This window comes from Eucalyptus grandis, chromosome 1, assembly GCF_016545825.1.
Source record: "Eucalyptus grandis isolate ANBG69807.140 chromosome 1, ASM1654582v1, whole genome shotgun sequence".
Classification (NCBI taxonomy): Eukaryota; Viridiplantae; Streptophyta; class Magnoliopsida; order Myrtales; family Myrtaceae; genus Eucalyptus; species Eucalyptus grandis.
In genome coordinates, this window is record NC_052612.1 from 32,665,798 (window position 1) to 32,685,540 (window position 19,743).

At 41.7% G+C, this 19,743-nt stretch overlaps 1 protein-coding gene and 1 pseudogene across 1 annotated transcript; both read left to right on the top strand.

The window, feature by feature from the left end:
• Positions 1-52: 52 nt before the first annotated feature.
• LOC104455852 (RING-H2 finger protein ATL22) lies at positions 53-751 on the top strand. Its single transcript, XM_039318390.1, has one exon. It carries the CDS (start codon positions 53-55, stop codon positions 749-751), a length of 699 nt encoding a protein of 232 aa, XP_039174324.1.
• A 423-nt stretch (positions 752-1,174) lies between these two features.
• LOC120290419 lies at positions 1,175-2,878 on the top strand (annotated as a pseudogene).
• Positions 2,879-19,743: the final 16,865 nt, after the last annotated feature.

The following is a 19,743-nucleotide window of genomic DNA, read 5'->3' on the forward strand; positions in this document are numbered from 1 at the left end:
CACAACTCGCATAACACCTCAGTTTCGTCAACACCACCACCACATCTCCTCCATGCACTCTCCGATTCCGTCTCTCCTCCTCTTCTTCCTCCTCTGCTTCGCCCATGGCACCAAAGACCTCGGCCACGTTCCTACCCTGGACCGTTGCCCCCGCGGAGGGTGCTCCCATGGGCCGCCGGTCCACTTCCCGTTCTGGCTCGAAGGCAGCCATGGTCCCGAGTGCGGCTACCCAGGCTTCAAACTGTTCTGCAACCAGGATGGGCAGACTGCGCTCTCGGTCCCAAACGCCTCGCTAGTCGTCAAGGACATCGACTACGTCTCCCAGTTCGTCGTCCTGCATGACCCCATCAATTGCCTTCCCTTCCGGATCTGGGACCTCCACCACCTTGGCTTCTACGCGTTCAAATACCCGTACTCGTACGAGAATTCCTACAACTACACCCTGTTCAAGTGCCCACCGCCAGACAGGAATTACCTGACCGAGGTAGATTGCCTAAGCGCGCCCGGGTCGTACAAAGTATACGCCGTTAAATCCTCCAGGTCTATTGGAGACTTGCCGCTGGTGTACTGCGAGAAGATCAGGAGCCTCAACTCACTGCCGAACGCGATTGAGTACATGATCGCCGATGCTCGTTTCGACTGGAAAGAGCCGGACTGTAGGAATGCACGAAGGACGGGTGGTTGTGTGGATGGGACGGGAGCAACATCACATGCAATCCACCTCCTCGTGGACACCCCGGTATCGTTTTAATACTAGTCGAAGGCCCGTGCCTTTGGTTCCGAAACTTTATATGTTTGCTGAGACTTTGCTCGACTCTGTGATATTTCACTTTCTTTCGTCTAAGTGATTCTTAACGCTTGCTTACTTTATTTAAGCCATACATTCCAGAGATTTCAAACTCGGGTGAGATATAGCAAAATTGCTTTTTGACTTACGGTTGTCGAAATTCATCAAATTTCTCTTTTGTAAAGATAAGATCCAGGAACGCAGAGGAAGGAGAATCATAGTTTCTACACAAGATCACGTTTATACGTGCAATTCTGTCGGATGGATGCGTTTCCTTAAGTTAGTCTTATTTCGCATGATACTGTTTGTACTTGGAATTGAATGGAGTTCTGAATCCTGTTATATATAATTATCTGATGCCCTGAAGTGAAGGTCGCTCACCGTATTTTAGTGGAGAAGCTGATATAACTAGTTTGACGGCTTTTTCTTCGAGTTATTTTATCATTCATATGAACTTCCGCGGAAGCTCGAATACTAACTTCTCTGATTCTGCAGCAATATTAAAGTTAGAGATCACTGGAGGCGTCGTGGGCCCGTTATTACTTCTTGTCGGATTGATTGGACTCGGATATGTCCTCAACGAAAGAAGAAGAGATAAAGCATTCCAACTCAAGGTCGAGAGCTTCTTGCATGACTATGAGGCCCTCAAGCCCACACGTTACTCCTACATCGACATCAAGAGGATAACCAATGACTTCGAGGAGAAACTAGGCCAGGGGTCTTACGGAACGGTCTACAAAGGGACGCTTTCGAGCGAGATTTTTGTCGCCGTGAAGATGCTGGACAATTCGTTCGGGAATGAATAGGAGTTCATCAATGAAGTGAGCACTATGGGAAGGATTCACCACGTCAACGCGGTTCGCATGGTGGGTTTCTGCGCTGACGGTTTCCGAAGAGCCTTGGTGTACGAGTTCCTGGCGAACGAGTCTCTGGAGAAGTTCATATTTCAGGGCGAAGACACTCTCGATCCTTTCCTTAGCTGGGAGAGGCTCCATGACATCCCTCTTGGAGTGGCCAAAGGCATAGAGTATCTTCACCAGGGGTGTGATCATAAGATCCTCCATTTTGATATCAAGCCGCACAATATCTTGCTGGATGACAACTTCAATCCTAACATTGCGGATTTCGGTCTGGGAGAGCTATGTTCCAAGGAACAAAGTGCGGTGTCCATGACTGCAGCCAGAGGTACCATGGGCTACATCGCCCCAGAAGTCTTCTCCAGGAACTTCGGAAGTGTGTCCTCTAAGTCAGACGTGTATAGCTTCGGAATGCTGCTGCTCGAAATGGTCGGGGGGAGAAAAAACATGGATGTGAATGCAAAGAACATGAGCCAGATGTACTTCCCGCAGTGGGTCTATAACCATCTGAATAAAGGTGAAGAGATTGAAATACGAATCCGAGAGGACGGCGACCATAAGATTGCCAGGAAACTGGCAATCATAGGGCTCTGGTGCATTCACTGGTACCCGGCCGATCGGCCTCCCATGAAAGTGGTGGTTCAGATGCTGGAGGGAGAAGAGTGCCCTGTCATTCCACAAAATCCTTTCGTTTCCTCCGGTTCAGGGGAAGCTGGGACCGTGCGGGGACTCTGGAACACGAATCTAGAGGTTATCGAGGAATAAGTCCGAATGCCTTTGCGCAGTATGTCATCTCTCCTTGACCGAAATGGATGTGCAACAGTGGGGAAGTAAGTAGAGCTGTGACTCTTCCGAAAAATAGCCTGAATACGCTCCCACCGCTTAGTACTTACCTGTTGTATCAGATCCAGTATATATTGAGGAATTCCTTTCCTCTCATATTTGTAACTAGGATAGCTATATAATACTGGATTCTATCTACTTATTGGAAGTTTGTGAGATAGTGAGTGTTGGGATTTGATCGCATTTTGCAAATGCAGTTGGTTCTGGTGTGCATTTCATGTCCTGTATTCAGAAAAATATAGCAGCAGTTGGTTTTTGGGACATGACTCGTGCTCTTTCTTTGCTTAAGGAGTTGAAAATATCTTGGCTTCAGCAATTTAAGAAGGAACGAGAGTACTACTAATAGAAAAAAATGACCCTTCTCATGAGGATGATGAGTTCAAATAAGATGATAAGTCGAAGACAACGAATTTGATGAAGCGCTAAAAGGGATATGTTTTTCAAGGCGGTCTCAATCAAGACTCGAAATGACATCTGTTTGAAGCTCCTCGAGAGAGATTGCATCTGTGAATTAGGGTGGCACAAGGGCTTCATTGACAGAGGGACTTCTGCCCAAACAGTGGCAACTCTACTGATGAATTTGGTTACAGATATGTACTGTAACTGAACTTTTATGGTTTGGAAGTATCCATTCGTGTCCTTTTAAGTAAACGCTGGAAGTCATTCATCTCATCCTTGTACATTTGATTGACCTCTTTATCATGGCCTTTGGTTTCAAGCCGAGTAAAACCAATTTGTCTGGTTTTTCTCACAATCTTGAGCTCTTTCAGCTAAAGGAATGAAACAAAAGGACTCTTAACAACCGTCAAGTGGCTTCTAGTTTCATACACGAAATTTAAGCACTAGGGAAGCCCGAACACAACATGAAACCCGCCGTCATGACCGGAGCAGTGAGTTCCGGCAAACTGAGCAAGTAGCACTTTCAATCCTCTTGCATAGCACTTCACTTTGCTGTAGCGAAAGCAAAGTAAGCCTAGGGGGAAGAGAATCGCCGGGAACAAATCCCAACAATGATTACGTAGCAAGCACCCCTCAGAATCGGTCATGTTAAAACTAATTAGAGTTACAAAGACTAGATATAAACAAACTAGAACTGCAAATAATCATAATGAACTAACTTGTGTTAGAATAATATATCATCCATGATGTCATTCATGATGCAATCTCATGATTAAAACATACGTTTGGAAACTGAGGAAACGTGGCAACATAAATGAGTGATAAGTGGCTATGAGAGGGGGAGAAAGAGCATGATCCGGCCGAGGCAACTGCACAAATGAGGAGTTTGATTTGAGTTGCAATCATATAAGTAATAATGGGCTAGAGTTAAAAAAATAAATAATGTCATGCATGATGCGATGCATAGTTCAAATATATGGTTGAAAATGAAGTAGATGCGACAAAATAAATGAGTAATGAGTAGCTAATTATGTTGACCGTGATAAAATATTTCTCAGAGTAGCTAGTAAGGGTGCGTTTGCTAACATTTCTGTTTAAAAATCGTTTCAAATATATGGTTGAAAATGGGAACAAAAAAAATAGAAAAAGTATTTGTGATTTCAGAAACAATTTTGAATGTAAATAAAAAAAAACACGTTTGGTAAATATGTTCCAGAAATATAAAAAGAATATAAACACGTTTGGTAAATTTGTATAATTTTTTTATTTCTTTTAATTTTTTAATATTTTAATTTTTTTTTTTTTCTATTTTCTTTCTTATTTTTCTTTTTTTCTTATTTATTTTTCCTTTTTTTCTTTTTTCTTTTTCTTTTTCCTTTTTTCTTTTTTTCTTTCTTTTGGCCCGTCGGCCATGTCGGCTCGGCCATGGCGACGGCGCCCAACCATCGAGGCCCCCGGCGAGGCCAAACCTCGCCGTAGCTAGGTGAGGCTCGAGCTCGGCCAACCCAACGTGAGGTCGGCGACACTCGGCCTCGCCGAGGGCCGGCGACGCTCCAAAGAAAGAAAAAAGAAGAAGAAAAAAGAGAGAAGAAAATGGAAGAGAGAGAAAAAGTGTTCCAAATTTTGTTCCAGAAACAAGAAACAAAATTTTTTTTTGTTTCTTGTTTTTGTTCTAGATGTGTTTTTTGAGAACAAAAAATAGATTTGGAACAAAAACGCAAACAAACGCGTTTTTGTTCATTTTTTGTTCCCATGAACAAAAAAAAAAAAAAAAATGTTTTTAAACAGAAAAAAGTGAAAACAAACGGGCCCTAAGTTGTCTCATAGACACCAAGAAAGTGATTTGAAAGTAAAATCGATGATCATGTGGATAAATATTATTCTCATAAATAGATTTAGTTAAAATTTTGTGTCCTAAAGACATTTTGGGCATTTTTAGTAAATAGTTATCTTGCCACCCATGGCACTATCGTAAAATTTCATAGGAGTAAGCATGGTTTTAGGATAGAATCGAACTGATAGGAATCTGTCCGATTACAGATTCCAAGATATACAAAGTAAGTTCTAGGTTCTAAAAATTAGAGAACTTATTTTGATGAGTAAGTTCTAGGTTCTAGATAGGTGAAACCTGAAACCTAGAATCTGAAACCATAAACAATTTTTTTTGTATTTTTCTTTGTCTATGTCTTCGTGCCTTACTATGGTATTCCATGACATGAAATGATAAGTGTATAATTTGAAACTGTCACGCCCCGAACCCCGAGCGCGCGAACATCCCTCGGCGATCGATTAAATTGCAACATCTCAGAATTCGTCGCCGACCCATTATTTTTATCTTTCAATTAAACACATGTGGAAGCGACTTAAATAAACACCCAGTCAATCATCAAAACATGGATAGTAAAACATAACAAACGATTTCCAAAAAAAAAACCGCACCTTTGTTTATCCACTTGTTAACCCAAGGAAAGTAACATTTACAGATCTACAACAAAAGATAACTCCTACACGACTTATGAGCAAAAAGGCGTCAGAAAGGTCAGGGTTAACTCTAGCTTCACTAACGGCAAGGCCTACCAAAAAGTGTCGCATCTCGTGCCCACCACATCCGCACTCAGCAGACCTCCACGATACGGCCCTGAAAATGGTTAACAACAATGGAGTGAGATAAAATCTTAGCGAGTCAACTTCCTAAACCTCGTACTCCAAAAAAAAAAAAAAACTTCCTAAACCTCGATTATGACGCAAATTCATACAGAGGTAGCCCAATCATGCAACGGCATACAATCTTACCTTGCCTTGGCACACCCCTACATATTAGTACGTCAGATATGCCATTATTAATACAATAAGCATAATTAATAGTCAAAACACATAACTCTCATACACCAAGCATCCACATGAGTTTCGATTCGATTATAAGGTAAAACCCATTTTGGCACGTCCCATACCATGCCTAATAGTTTTACCCCATAATCAAGCACAATGCATCACAATCATTCACATGTGTTCCAATTATTATGACCTCTCGGGTCACGGCCAACACACGAGTTGGTGGTCTTTCGAGATGATCGAGCATCGTCCCGCCCCATCGGGCACGACATCGTCTAGAACCCTCACCTAGATGGCATTTCTAGAAGGAGCATCGGTCCAACTCAACTGCAACTCAATATCCAGACCCCTGCCGGGCATCTGATAAACATCGGGTATCGTCCCCAAACTCCCGTTGGGTGACGGGTTCAATTAAATGACCACACAAGCACGCCAACACTCAAGCCAATTTCTATTTTTCCATCAATTAGCCAAGTGTAAAAGAGTTCGTGCTTAAATAACAAACCTCGGAAAATCTTTACATTTAAAATTCCGATAAAATAAATCGCATGTGGTCATATATTTAAAATCAATCCATCAAACTTTGCACACTTTCATTTTAAAGCATCATTGCCCCTTTTATTACGTAAAATACAGAGTCCAAACATGACACCTCAAAGTTTATTATTTTCTTACCAATAAATCATCTTTGAAAAATAGCATTTAAAATACATTGATATGAGCAATCATACATCATGGCATTACATGCTCAAACGATCGGAATCAAGTGTAAATTCATTTAGTAGAACGAGCATAAAATTCTATTTAATGGCTAATTCGTCATTAATTTACACTAATCGCAACTAATTAAGCTAATCACGATTAATTAAGCTAATTATGATTAATTAAACTAAACTGGATTAATTTGATTAACTATAATTAATTACAAATTAATCGAAGTTATTAAATAAATAATTGAAAGTACTAGTACAAACACCTAGAGGGGGTGAATAGGTGTTTAAAAGAAATCTTAACAAATAAATACGGAATAAAATAAGTTGTGAGCAAAATCTGAATAAAGATCAAAGTCTGATAAACGAGCCACCAGACTTCTGGTAAATGTTCAAAATTTGTTATGTGATAAAACAGACTTCTGAAATAACTTGTAAGTATGCAACAAATTTAAATATGAAGAATGAAGGAAAGAGAATATTGCACACGAAATTTATAGTGATTCGACTTAGATCAAGCCTACGTCCACTCTCCCACGCTAACAGCCTTTTAGCTGGATTCCACTATGTAATCAACAAGAGATTACAACTTTGAGTGCAAACACTTAGTGGTAGATCACACTATCTCACTAAGTCACTCTTTTGGTATTTCTCTCACAATCACAAATGTTTAAGCTCACCAAAGATAAGAGTATGATCGAAGTTCACTGGATTTTGGAATAATAAATTCTACGCTCCGTCTCTTACTTGCTCATTACTCCTTGATCTCCTTAAATACTCATCCACTTCCAAATTAGCCGTTGGACAGTATCTAAAGGATTGTCTTCCAATCTACTTATGACATCTTGAATTTTTAAACTTGTTTTCTACTGAATTAATCGGGTATTTCATTGACACATTTATAGGGTTATTCTCAAAGCCGATCACTCTTGAGATAACTAGACTGTCAGGGTAAGCCATTAAGAAATTTTAAGGTAATAAACTTGAGAATTCGATCAGGAGTCGGCTTCTCGACCGTGCTTATCTTTGGAGGCCATTACAACACGGTTAAAAATCAATTTGAGATCAGAGATAGGTCTGTTCGACTGAGATATGTGGTCGATTGTGGGTGACTCCACTAAATTGGAAAATTCTCATCGATCAATACTAACCTAATTTTACTGTCATTTTGGCACCCTGTGTCCGTAATTGAATCCTCAAAATTTTCATGACAATCAAGAATTGCCATTGAGTTGAGTGGGTTCATAATGATTCGAAGAAAATTGACCATGGGTCATTTGCCCCAAAAAGTTCTGAAAACTACCTCGTAATCTAAGTCACGCTAAAAATGTGCCAAATGGAAATTAACTGCCGATTCAAGTCTGATTTCAGAAATTAAAGATTCTGTCATGTCATAATAAATTTTAGGACCCACAACTCAGTCTCAGAAGATTTTTCTGACAATCGAGACTTTTTGGAAAAAAGTCAGTTTAGAGCCATTTTTGTTCAGTTGAAGCCGGGGTTTAATTTTGGTTGCAAAATTGAGAAGCATGAGGAATTTTTGGATGAGGAAAATTATCGATTTGATAAATGGGACATCAATTAACTTTATGAGAGCCGATTGAGAGAGAATCAAGAGGGAATTAATTCCAATTGGAGCCTTATTCTTCAAAAATCGTAATCCCCCATACCCTAGTCAATTTTGGACCATTGGAAAAGTTATTTGGGGTGTTGGTGTGGCCAAAGGAAGGCCAAGGGATAATACTTGGCTTAGGTTGAAACTTGGGGAGCAAGGGTGGAAAAAAATGGACAAAGTGGAGTCCCTATCTCACTCATCTCTATCTTTAACATCTCAGGTCTCCATTATACACATATTGTCCGCTTTAAACACTAAGTCCTCATGATTTTATTCCTCTTGGGGCAACCCATACTACCCCAAGAAAACGCGTATTTACAGTTAGAGGGACCCATGACCTTATAAGATAGCCCAGGACTCCCTCCTTAGGCGATGTGGCACAAGAGAGGGACTCCTTCCTTATGCACGTCTGGGGACCAAGGTGCGGACGCACCGCCATCCCTCTTCCCCATGGGGACTGGGCTGTCACACTCTCCAAGGTGCGGACGCACCGCCATCCCTCTTCCTCACGCACAAATTGTCTACTTTGGCTGTCTAAGGGTGCGCATGGATTTATTTTCGTGCTTTTTTTCTCCGGGAAGCAGAAACAAAAAAAAAACTCTCCTGGGAACAATTTTTGAACAAAAGAACGCGTTTGGTAACGTTTGTCCGGAATAAAAAATGAACCACGGCGAGGCTCGCCGCCCACGGCGAGGCCGAGCCGTGGTTGGGCGAGGCTCGGCATCCGAGCCCACGGCCTCGCTGGCGAGCCCGAGCTCGCCCGGCCAAGGCGAGCTCGGCCCCACACGCGGTCGAGTCGAGCTCGGGCTCGCCCGATCCGGCGAGCCCGAGCTCGCCATGGCTGGGCGACCACTTGTAACATCGGGTCGCCGAGCCTCGCCGGGGCCGGCGACGCTCGGCTCGCCCACCGTACACAAAGAAAAATAAGAAAAAAAGAAGAAAAGAAGAAGAGAAGAAGAAGAGAGAGAAGAGTCGTTTTTGTTCTTTTGTTCTTCCGAGAAGTGTTTCTTTTGAGAAACACTTTTTTAAGTTTCTTTTTTTTTCTGTTCCTATTTTCCTCAAAAAAACAAAAAAGGAACAAAAAGCAACCAAACCCATACTTTTTGTTACCCCAAGAAAACATGTATGCACGCCCTAAGTCCTCACAAGAGGGACCCTACCCCCAAGCCTTATAAGATAACACAAGACTCCCTCCCTAGGTGATGTGGGACAAGAGAGGGACTCCTTCTTTGCGCACGTCTGGGGACCGAGGCGTGGATGCACCGCCATCCCTCTTTCCCGCGCATCGTCACTTGGGCCGTCACACTTTCTCTTCTCCCTCTCACCCCCTTGGCTGGCGATCACTCTCTCTCTCTCTCTCTCTCCTCTCCCCCTTGTTCGTGTGTACCAGCCAACAGAAGCGGAAGCAGCAACCATTGTCGCCTAGAACTGGAGCTGCCATCGCCGTCGCGCCAGATCGCCGCTACCGCCGAGCCCACACACTGCCACTCGACCTAGTGCCTCACGCCACCCGACCCTACGCCTAGCAACTCCTCTGGCTCATGTGGGAGCTGTCCAGCTGCCATTTGACCACCTCCAGCCTCTGTGGACCACCGCTCAGCCTCATCGAGCTACCGCCTGCTTTCCCAACCCTTTGCCGCCCCCAACCATCTCATTTCTCCTCTGTTTTGCAGCTTCATCAGCAAGTTGCAAAGTGGGTTTCCAGCTCTGTTCAAGGGCCATTTCGAGGTGTTTCGGGCCCCAAACCCGAGGCCCGCTTTAGGAAGAAACGATCCTCGTGTCATTTCCCATCGGTTACATCCGACCTGCGCGTAATTCCGATGAGTAACCTCACTAATCCTTGCTTAGTAGACTAATTATGATTAAGGGTTGATTAGTGTTAATTAAATAGGATTAGGTGGTTAGATTAGAATGGATTAGTGATTATTAGTTAATTGCATTGCATATTAGTTAGGTGGTTGGTGTAATTAGCTCGATGATAGCTTATACTATTTATTGAATGCATATTGGGATTTTTCCCGACCCTTATCAGGCTTCAATTAGGCATTACGGGCCTAAATTGGATTTTTAATATTTATTTATTAATTTTCAAATTTTATTTATTTATTTATTTATTTTTCGGAAATTAGGCAGGGATAGCCGACAACCGAAATTTTGTGCTAATTATCTTGGTGCAATCCATTTATTTATTTGAGCTCTACGTTGCATGGAATTGAATTAATTGTGATATTTGAGGAATTATTCTTAAATTGATTTAAATTGAGTGGGATTGAATGATTGATTGGTAGATAGCCGAGTATGGTTATTTAGCATTTACAATGCTTGATGAGTTGTAAAGTGGAGAGAATCGTAAGAGTGAATTGGAAATACTCTTGGCTGAGACCGATCAGGTATGAAGTATAGACATACGTGGTTCGGTGATAAGGACATCACTGGTGAAACCGGCGCCTTAAAGAACGCATGAGTGATGTCTATTACCTGCATCAATATAGACATATGTGGTTCGGTGATAAGGAAATCATTGGTGAAAACGGCGCCTTAAAAAAACGCACGAGTGCTATCTATCGCATGCATCATTATGGACATACGTGATTCAGTGATTAAGGATATTACTAGTGAAAACGGCGCCTTAAAGAACGCACAAGTGCTATTCATTACATACATCACATTGGCGAAAAAGATGCCCAAGAGAGTACGTGTGATTTTGTGATTGGAAATGACCTAGAAATGGTCCGACCGACATGTAATCGACTAAGTCGATTGATCAATGATTTGATTCGAATGTCATGAATTGATTGATTGTTTGATGCAATATATATATATATATATATATATATATATATATATAAGCATCTATATATAACCCTGAATTACAGGTTAGGACTGATGCCAAGGTAAGTCTTCTAATTTGTGTTGTGCTTAGGCAACCATGTGGTGTATTAGTTTCCTAATCGAGTTTTAGTGGGGTAGAGCTTGCTGAGACGTAGTCTCAATGGTTATTGTATAACCATTTTAGGCCCCTAGATGGCAGCACCGGTACCTCCCCCTCCTCTAGAGTAGTTTGGCATTCCAGTAGACATCACTGAGAAAGAAATTCACTTCCATGTTCATGGTCATCTAAAAGGATTAGAATACGTTTTGATTGAGCCGACGGTGTGGGTTGAAGTCGGCTAGGACGACCTATGGCCCCATGAGTATTGGTCTTGGTATCACTACTATTATGATGGACGAAGAATAGGTCTCATCCTTCAAGAGGAAATACCTCACTACATCTTGGAGAAAGCTTTTGGTGAGGGGACTGCAAACCTCGAGGGTGGAGGCGTAGATGATGCCAGAGACCCTGCGCTTGAGAGTAAGCCGTTGTCCCCAGTATTCACTGTAGATGATGAAAATTTTGAGGAAGGTGAGATCATGGAACAAGAAGTGGAAGGTCCAGAAGAGGATGAGGAGTGGGGAAATGATGAGGAGGAGCCGGTAGAAGAATAGTCTGAAGAAGACGAGGAGCCTGAGTACGACCCGGATGAGGACTAATATCCCATCCTCTTTTGTGAACCCTGTTTATATGTGAATAGAGTGAGACTAGAAAGTTGTGAATAGTTTTGTGAAGTATTTTGAGTTATGCTCTGTATAAAAGTATGGTTGTGGATTTCAATATGAAAAATATGGCATTACTTTTATATCCCATTGTTTTATTATCTGGGGATTTCCAACTGCTTCCGCATGCGCCATTAAAAATGAAAGGGTCGGCAATACATAATCCTAGGATATCGCATTCTAACATCGACCAAGTAGAAGGATGTGTGTGTGCCCGAGGATCATGGCGTGACACTACCCATTGGACAGATCTGTATCTAGAAGATTTAGTAGCCGTTGAGTGACAGAAGTGAAATCCCAAATTGATTCTGATCGCCCATACAAACAGGATCTTGGTTTCCATAAATAGAGCTTCTTCATTTAGAAATTTCTTGTCTTCAAGATCCAATTATCAATCAATTAGATTGAGTCAATCAAATCTATCTTGATGTAGAATCCAAACCTATCACTAGCCGTTATATGTTTGGGGCTTATATTACGTTCTATCAAGTTGTCTCGTTCTGAACATACTTCGTTTTGAATCTGCTACGTTCTAGACTTGTGTCTCGTTCTAGACCTTGTCACATTCTGGACTTGTGTCTCGTTCTGGACCTTGTCACGTTCTAGACTTGTGTCTCGTTCTGGATGTAAAGTCTAAGAGTGTTCTGTCAAAAGTAAAGTCTAAGTGTCTTTTGTCTAAAGTAGAGTTTGAATATCTTTCGTCTAAAATAGACTTTACAATATGAACGTAAGTCTTAACATATTCTGCTTTTGAATAGATTTACCCTTAAAGTCTGGACACGGTCTGAATAAGTTCAGCTCTAGTATAAAGTCTGTCTTCCGGTTTTTCCAAGTATAGACTTTGATAATATCTTTTACATGTTCTATCATCTACATAGTCTATTACTCAACCATTAAACACGTTAGTAGTCTTTGATTTATTTTGTCATCTTCAAAACATCATAAGGGATTTCCTTAACAATAACGATTAAATAAAATAAACTCAATTTATTAATCTAACAACGATTAATTAATCTAATCGTAATTACTTAAACTAATCGCAATTAAAACTAATCTAAACAATCCTTAATCACAATTAAGAAAAAACCAAGGTTAACTAATATTAACTGCAATTAATATTAAACTATCCACCCTAAACGCAATTAACGCTCTAATCCATGATTAGGAGGTTAACTCACCAATTTCTAGCGACGGCGGCGCGACGGCATCAAGAACGTGACACTCGTGACTCAACCGGAGGCTCAATGGCGACAACGGCAGCTCTTGAAGCTCACGGCCTGGGGGGGTGAATGCTCAGCTTGGGGGTGGCTCACGGCGGCGAGCGGGTGGCTTGTGGATGGCGGCAATGGCACAGTAAATGGAATAAGGGATGCAAGCGGTGGCTTGCAGTGACGAGCAAGTGGCAGCGTCAAGCGAACAGCGGCGATTTGGGAGCTCGGTGGTGAAGATGGTGGTGAGGATAGCGAACGGCATGACTCCAAGTAGCGAACGCAGGTGGCGTGGTGGTGGGTGAAGCGGCAACTAGTAAGAAGAAGAAGAAGAAGAAGAAGAAGAAGAAGAAGAAGAAGAGGAGGAGGAGGAGGAGGAGTAGGGGTGATCGGATCCACGGTGGGTAGGGTCTAGACCTAGATCCTGTACCCAACCCTGTTATAACCGATTCCCCATTTTTGGACCATGTACCCGACCCTATTTATATTGGAGCATGTATCCAACCCACATTATTTTTTCATTCCGGTTCCACAATCAACCATATTTCCACTAGAGCCTATTTCGCAACCTCCTAATATCCTATCCGACTTTCAAATTTTACATTAATACGTGAGAAAATAACGTAATCCTCTAATTTGTATTGAAATATTAAACACTTGTAATAAATAAATACATGAACTTTTTGACTAAACAAAAAATTAAGGATCCACAAGGCTAATTATCATAAATAAAATCATAAGGCAAAACAAAAATCATAACATTCATAAATATTAGCAACAAATATGGGTCTAATGTTATTCTTATTCCCATAACTATCACATGAAGCTGTTCATTTATGTAAGCATAACTCCTCCTACAAAAGAGAAATTAGGCAAGCCAATTCACGTGATACACAAGAATTTGGCGGCAACGAATGCCGTCCGTTTGTCGGATGGTGCGAGAGGGAGTTGGTGAGGGAGGGATGCGAGTGAGGAAGAGAAACAGTGAAGGAGGAGTGTCGTGCATGTTTGAGAGAGCTACGAGGAAAAATACCGTGTGATTGCAGGAGTAAAAATAAAAATCAAAGAAAAAAGTAGGGTTTTGGACCTCTACTTACAAAATCAGTTCCCAAATCAGTTCCAACACTGGTCCGGGAACCGGTTTCTAGGTAGGTAATCACTTGAAACCGGTTCCCATACTAGTTTAAATCGGTTCCAAATTTTGGGAACCGATTCCCGAACCAATTTCAACAAGAACCAATTCCCGACCGTGTTTTTCGGGTGGGCCAATTCGGTTGCACACCCTTAAGGAGGAGGAGGAGGAGGAGGAGGAGGGGTTCGGCCGAGAGAGAGGGAGAGAGAAAAGACAAAAAAGAAAAAGAAAAAGAGGGGGGGCAGGAGGTGACGTGAGGGGGAAAAGGGAGAAGAGAGAGAGAGAGAGAGAGGGGAAGGGGGATGGATGGCAGAAAAGGGGGAGAAATCATGTGGGGGGAAGAGGAGAAAGAGGAGAAAGAGGAGAGAGAGAGAGAGAGAGAGAGGACAAAAGAGAGGGGGAGAAGTGGGGATGTCACAGAAACCACTAGTCTAAACTTTTATTTTTTATGATCAAGACTTTTACTTTGTTAATATTACATATTCTTCGTGTGTCTAAATCAGCAAGTGGTGACTATTAAATATGATAACTCATTGCAATCGTTCAATAAATAAGACAAGTAAAGCCTAGGTAGAACTTGAAACCTATGATGAGGTAAGTTCTAAGTTCTAAATTATGCAATGTAGGTTTCAAATTCTAAAAAGTAAGAACTTGAATGATAACTATTCATGGCCAAAAATTGATTGCTAGAATAGAAATAGAAAAATCTATTTACATTCTTAAATGAGCTTCTAAGTAAAAATAAGCATTTGATAACGACATAAAATTTATCTTTCTTGGGCAGCGATGGCAATCAACGATAGTGGTTGGCGACCAACAGTGGCGATGGCAACCAACAAATGGTGGTAGAGAGCGAGCAGCAACGGGCGGGCGGCCGGCTAGTAACAAGAGCAAGTAATGAGAAGAGTTTTTATTTCTTAAATGCATTGAAAGTCCTAAATCTTGTCGAGAAAGTGTAATTTAATCCTAAAATTTTAACAAAATCCAATTAACTCATAAAACTTGTTACAAAAGTGTAATAAAATTCTAAAACTTAAAAAAAAAAATGCAATCAAATATTAAAACTTGTCAAATTGGTCAAATCAAATCATTCCATTAATAACACTTTTTAAAAAATTTAGAATTCAATTACACTTTCGTAATAAGTGTTAAAACTTTATTACACTTTTTGAAAATTTTAAGACTCGATTACACTTTCATGATAAGTGTTATGACTTAATTGCACCTTTTTAAAACTTTAGAACTCAATTGCACTGTTGTGACATTAGAACTTCTAATGCACCTATCCCTTTTTATTGCTCATTTCCATTCCAAAAATAGAAAAGTGAAAAAATTTTACTTCTTATTTCTATTTCAAACCTATTTCTTGACTAAAATTTTGTTCTAAAAATAAAAAAATAAAATTGCATTATCAAACAAATTTTTATTCTAAACTTATTTCTCAAACAAAAAATAGTTCTAGCTAGAAATAGCACGGTTGTCATGCGAGTCTTAAGAAACTTGCTCTAACGAGTAGATTTCAAATTTTAGTTAGAACTTGTACAAAATGAGAAGCTAGAGCCTAAAACCATTCATCCTTAATATTTCAGCAATCTAGTGGCACTTTTGTAATTACAATGAAATACTCATGAAATTTACGTAATTCATTGTGCATTGGATCTAATGTGTCATCATATATATATAGTCCCATGAGATCAATATTTGAAAGGGTTAATACCTTAAAAAACCCCAAATCGGTACACCTTTGACAAATTTACCCCGATTAATCATAAAAAAAAACTCTAAACTGGTACATTTATAACAAATTTACTTCAAACTAATTTATTTGATTGCAAAAAACCCCAAACTAGTAAATTTGTGACAAATATACTCTCGCTAAATTGGATTAATACCACACAAAAAAATCACAAAAATTGTAAATTATGACAAACGGAGCGTAAAATCCCAAATTGGTATACCAGTAAATTGTTTTTTGGTAAAAGGTAATAGGTATATAGATAATTGCACAAAAAAGCTATACGAAGTACGGCAAAGGGAGGGGACCCGGCACCGGCTCACACTGAAGGACAGAAAATCCAAACGAGTGGAAGGGGGCCGGGCCAAGGGAGAAAAGGGGGGGAAGAGCTGCAAGAGAGATACATTGAGATAAAAGCAGCAAAAAGAAGGCCAAAACAGCGGCCAAGGGCAAAGAGCACACAACACTGTGGCCCGCACAAGGAAAAGACACAAAGAGGAGAAGAAGAATAGGAGAGACAAAGAAGATGGGGACCCAACCGCAACGGGATCGGGAGAGATCCATCGAAGTATCAACCAGCAACAGCGAGATGGGTGGCAATGTAGCAAAGGATAGGTTCATCACCCATCAAGCCGAGGAAGGGGGGGAGCCACCAATAGTAAGCCAAATCAATCAAAGATGGAGGGAGGGATGCCCCAACTAAGTTGTAGTCTTCTATTACAGGGGTTGTCCGGGACCTTGGGAAAAGAAAGAGCCCCGTCATTGACAGCTTGACTTTAACGAAGGAGGTCCTTTAGAGCGGGATGTATAATCTTTCATTGCGGAAGATAATGTTATTTCTTACTTTCCAAATGAGATAACATAAGGCACCAAAGGCAAAGCGAGCCAAGGATTAGTGGAAGGATGCATCAGAAAGGTGTTCAATAACCCATAAAAGATTGTCATTCCAAGCAAGATTCCTCCAAGGTAAGTTACACTTAGCCGCCCAAAAGGATGCAAGGTGATTAGTGATAGAACATCCAAAGAAAAGGTGATCAACCGAGTCCTGGTATAGAATAGCGAAGGCACAAGAAACATTAGGGATTCTCTCGTGAGCTAATAACAATACACAGGTTGGCAATCGATTGCGGGAGATTAACCAAAGATGGGTTTGATATCGAGGAGGTAAGGAGGGGTTCCATATAAACCTCGACCAGGGGACCGCAACACCCCTCAGCCGTAGTAGTCACCAAGCTAAGGCAGTAGAAAAGACTCCTGAGGAATGACCAAGCCATAGAAGACGGTCACTGGCCTCATTGAGGTTTGGAAGGGGATCATCCCAATTACTTATAGAGGTCGCAACAGCAAAAGATAGGGGAAAGGCAGATAAAGCAGTAGCTACCGTAGCAAGTCTTGATATACTAGAGGAGTAGATTTCACGGTCAAAGAACAGCTTGTAGAGCGGACCACGAGGGTGCCAGTGATCAAACCAGAAAGAGACAGATAGCCCATTACCAACGTGCCATTTAAAATGATGTTGGATCAAGTCACGAAGGCCAAGCAACTTCTTCCAAGCCCAAGAGCAATAGGCAGGTCTTGGGACAATCCAGAAATTTTTGCGATTTAAGAAGATGGAATGAATCCATTTAGACCAAAGCGACTCCTTATCGATGAAAAGGAGCCATAGGTGCTTGAGCATGACAGCAATATTGCTCACCCGAAGGGATCTAATACCCAAACTGCCTTCCTCCTTAGGTAAACAAACATCCACCCATGCCACCTTGGCGCCCCCAGACCCTAAGCTCGGGCCTTTCCAAAGAAATTGCCGGAAAATCTGTTCAATTCGGTTGGTGGCGAGGCGGGAAGGATAAATACACTAGACCAATAAACCCGAATAGAATGAAGGACAGATTTGATTAGCTACAATCCGCCCGCTAAAGAAAGAAAGCGGTTTGTCCAAGATTGAAAGAGAAGTAATAGTATTCACTAGGGAAACACAAGCCTCCTTGCCCAATCTTGAAGAAATAATAGGTACACAGAGGTACCTAAAAGGGAGAGAGCCCACTGAAATCCGAGGTACGCACGAGCATTCCTTGGAGAATCGGGGCCACCCGAAAAGAAAGATTTCACTTTTGTTGAGGTTAGGATTGAGCCGGACCAGCTAGCAAAGGAATGAATTCCATCCAAAAGAAGCTGCAAAGATGTCATATTAGCTTCCGAGAATAATAGAACATCATATGCAAAGAAGAGGTGAGAGAGCCTGGTTGCTTTACACCTCCGTAAGAAATCAAAACCCGGCTTAGCGGTTTGGGTGTTGAGAATTCCAGTAAAAACTTCCATAACAAAGGTGAATAAATAGGGGGACATGGGGTCACCTTGTCGAATCCCTCGTCCGCTTGGAAAGAAGCCATGGAGCTCACCATTAAGGGAGATAGAATATTTGGGGGACCGAATGCAAGTCATCATTCGATGGACAAAGAGAGGAGGAAACCCAAAGGCCAATAAGGTTAACTCAATAAAATTCGGTCTACCGAGTCAAAAGCTTTGCGAAGTCGACCTTAATGATGCATTTTGGCCGGTAAGGTTCGTGATGAAAATCTACGAACAATTCTTGAGCTAGCATAATGTTATCACTAATGTGTCTACCTTTAACAAAAGCATTCGAGGTAAACCGATGATCGAAGGCAGCACGAGAGGCTAACTTTGTTAGCCATAATCTTGGTAATACATTTGTAGATTGTGTTGCAGCAAGCAATGGGTCGGAAGTCGTTGTTGAGGACGAAGCATTGGGGATCTTCGGGACTAAGGTCAAGATGGTTGCATTAATCTCCTTAAGAAGATGACCAGTTGCAAAGAAGTCCCGAACTGCCAATAAGACCGAAGGGCCAACAATTTGCCAAGACCACTTGAAGAAGTCCACATTAAACCCATCCGGGCCCGGAGCTTTACCACTCGCAAGAGAGAAGAGGGTATCTTGGATTTCTTTATCAGAGACAGGTTGAGAGAGAGTCTGAATCTGATCATCATCAAGGGTATGATTTAGATTTTCTCTGATCTCCTCAATTGTAGGCACATAGGAAGGGGGGGAAGCTACCAAGAGAGCTTGGAAATGAGAGACAAAGAGCTGTTGTACCTCAGCAGGCTCGAAACCAAATTGTCCCCATTGTAGATTGAAAGGATTGTTTCGGAGGTGGCTTCTCTTGCGAGTGATGAAAATACTTAGTGTTTAGATCTCCTTCTTTGAGCCAACGAACCCACGGATTTCTGCCTAAAAAGGATTCCTCTTGAAGCGCAACTCGGAGAAAACCCGTAGGTGTTCCTTTTCCGCATTCGCCAGCTCCTGGTTGAGAGGGTCCAGCTGAATGGCATCTTGGGCTAGCGAGAGCAGTCTCCTAGCCTCAGCTGTTTTAGTTGAAATATCGGCATAGGCCACTTTATTCAGGAGTTTAAGCCTACATTTAAGCGCCCTCAGCTTGCAGCAGAGAATGTACATCAGCATTTCAGAGAAGGAGGAGTCCCACACTAGAGTCACAAGATCAAATAAGGAAGGGTGGGTAAACCAAAAATTGAAGAATTTAAAGGGTTTACGGGTGTTGGGAATAGGCAGAATCCTAACAATCATAGGAGAATGATCGAGACGGGAGGAAGAAAAGATGCCTCGAAAAGGAGAAAATAGAGTTCCGGTCGTCGAGTTAGTCAACACCCTATCAATTTTTCTTTGTTTGTGAGTAGGACTGAGGAAGCGACCATGTAAATCTATTCCCCACATATCGAGATCATCCGGCCCGACTTGATTAAGACAATCGCCGAAGTCGTTAAACGCCGGGATCCAATAGTTGGAACTGTCAGCTCTATCGGATGCAGACCGAATGGCATTGAAATCCCCTGCAATAATCTAGGGCGAGTCCACAACTTGGAGACTAGACTGAATTAAGTCAGCCCAAAGGGGTCTTCTCAAGACAAAAGAGTTCTCCGCATACACCACAGTGAGGATAAAAGAAATACTGCTATTCAGACAAACCAGGCGGCCGTGGATAGCTTGAGACGAGCAA